At 36.9% G+C, this 1911-nt stretch overlaps 1 protein-coding gene across 1 annotated transcript in view; it reads left to right on the top strand.

Annotated features, from left to right (window-relative positions):
- The window catches only part of LMBR1 (limb development membrane protein 1), a 106677-nt gene that overhangs the window by 80732 nt on the left and 24034 nt on the right, over window positions 1–1911 (top strand). The window contains exon 14 of the mRNA XM_019659086.1: window positions 1–55. This exon is cut by the window's left edge and continues 10 nt beyond it. Within this exon, the coding sequence (XP_019514631.1) occupies window positions 1–55 (55 nt within the window). The remainder of the gene's footprint in view (window positions 56–1911) is intronic.

The following is a 1911-nucleotide window of genomic DNA, read 5'->3' as shown; positions in this document are numbered from 1 at the left end:
TGTGTGTCGATCCTGGTCCTGAGCTCCGCTCTGCCTGTGATGTCAAGAACCCTGGGTGAGTGTAACTCTTTCATTCAAAGCCCATACCTTCTACAGATACCTTTTCTAAACCTCTTCCTTAATGTGCAGTTTCTGAAAGATCACCCTTTGAAATATAATATTTTCTTGCACTTTACTTGATATCTTTGCTTTTATACTTTATTTACATGTAGAGCTATACCAAACAAGTACTTTTATCAAATAAAGACCACTTAGTTTTTTTAAAATACTGAAAAACATGTCTTCTCTAAACAATGGCCTTTTTTCCCCTTCTTACTAGTTAAGCTTTTGAGTCCTCTAGTAAGGAAACTGTGAGTTTTAAAAGAAAGTTTAATGATTACAAAATATTAAATTAATTTTTCTTATATGAAATGTTTTTAAAAACTTGTAATTTAATTTGTGGTTTACAAAACTGAAAATCTGTAAAACTGGTCTTAAGTTGCTTTGTGCCCCTGGAATCAACTTGAAAGAGCGATGTCTTTGAGAGCACACAGGTTTAGAGGACACCTTTTAGTCCTTTAGGATTTTGCTTGCCTGTCACTCATAGCATTTCCTCCATTTTTCAATTCCTAGAGAATTTTGATCTTCTTTTGAAAGTAAGACATTTCCACTTTGTTCCTGAGATAGCTGAATGCACCTTCATTTGTCCTCCTTACCTTTTTTGAAGCTTGGCTGTAGACTGTAGTTCTTGGCTAAATATTGTTCCAGGCAGTTTCCATTAGGCAGTTCTGTTCGGTTTTCTAGATTTGGGTTTTGACTTGAGGGTGTTCACAAATGATTAGGAAAATCCCCTCGTTCGGCCTCAGTAATCCTCACAGATGACTCGTAAGTCTGAGCTGCTTCTGTTCTAGCTCTTCTCTTGTCTCTGTTATTTATTCAGGACTCGCGGCCATGAGGGGTGCGGGCCGTGCTGAGAAAGCAGAAGCTTTATGCTTCGCTTTGTAATTTGCACAAGGAATTTCACGTTGTAGTAAAAAGTGAGGTCTAAGTGTAAATGTAAAAGGGACCCCTCTCCACAGACTGATACGAAGCTCAATCATTTCCTGTTTCTTTCATGTTTGCTTTATAGGGCTTTCAGTGTTCTGACACCTGCTTATGGTATGCTAACCAGGAAAATACCAAACATAAGCACGTTAGTAACTTGATTTGTAGCTGAATGTTATCGTATGTGTTCTGACAGTCCAGCAAATAATTCCTGTGATACTATAGTCACCCTACCATTCTGTCATTTATGAAACTCACTCACTGTGCTCTGTTATTGAAGGTGAAGTGTTAATAGTAATACATACTTATTTTTATGAAAGAAAATTACATGCTGAGTATAGTTTTAATACAAAGAAAACAATTTAATGGCAAAATTTGCTTTTTGAAGATCAACAAATTAAATTCCTGAGTAGTTTGCCATAGAGATAAATAAAAAGAAGAAGAAGAAAGATGGAACAATTAAAATGGAGCCAGCAGATGCCTGGGCCAGCTGTCCAAACAGGATTAATGGAGCCTGCTCGGGTACAGTGAGTCATGTGGTGCTCTGCAGAATACCCGCACGCACTGCAGTCCGCGTTATGCCCAGTGGCACTGAATAGATGAAAAGAAGTAAATACGTTAAACAGATTCATAGAGGCTTTTCACAGTATTAAAAAAGCAAATTTCTAGACTAAAAGAAAAAGCTTTATTTTCCTATTATGGGAAATGCAAACTAGAGAGTTACTTTGTAATTCCTCTATTAACCCTTTAGAATTGAGTCTTTGATTTTAAGAAGAGAAAATGTAGAGAATGGTCATGAATATTATCCTACTGCATAACGGGATTTTGATTTACTAGCGGCAAAGCTTGTAAGATTAGAATAGAGGATGTGTGCACCAACCACATTCC

Source organism: Hipposideros armiger, unplaced genomic scaffold (assembly GCF_001890085.2).
Source record: "Hipposideros armiger isolate ML-2016 unplaced genomic scaffold, ASM189008v1 scaffold_295, whole genome shotgun sequence".
NCBI lineage: Eukaryota > Metazoa > Chordata > Mammalia > Chiroptera > Hipposideridae > Hipposideros > Hipposideros armiger.
The sequence above is the reverse complement of the archived record's forward strand: the minus strand, read 5'-3'. Positions and strand labels throughout refer to the sequence as shown.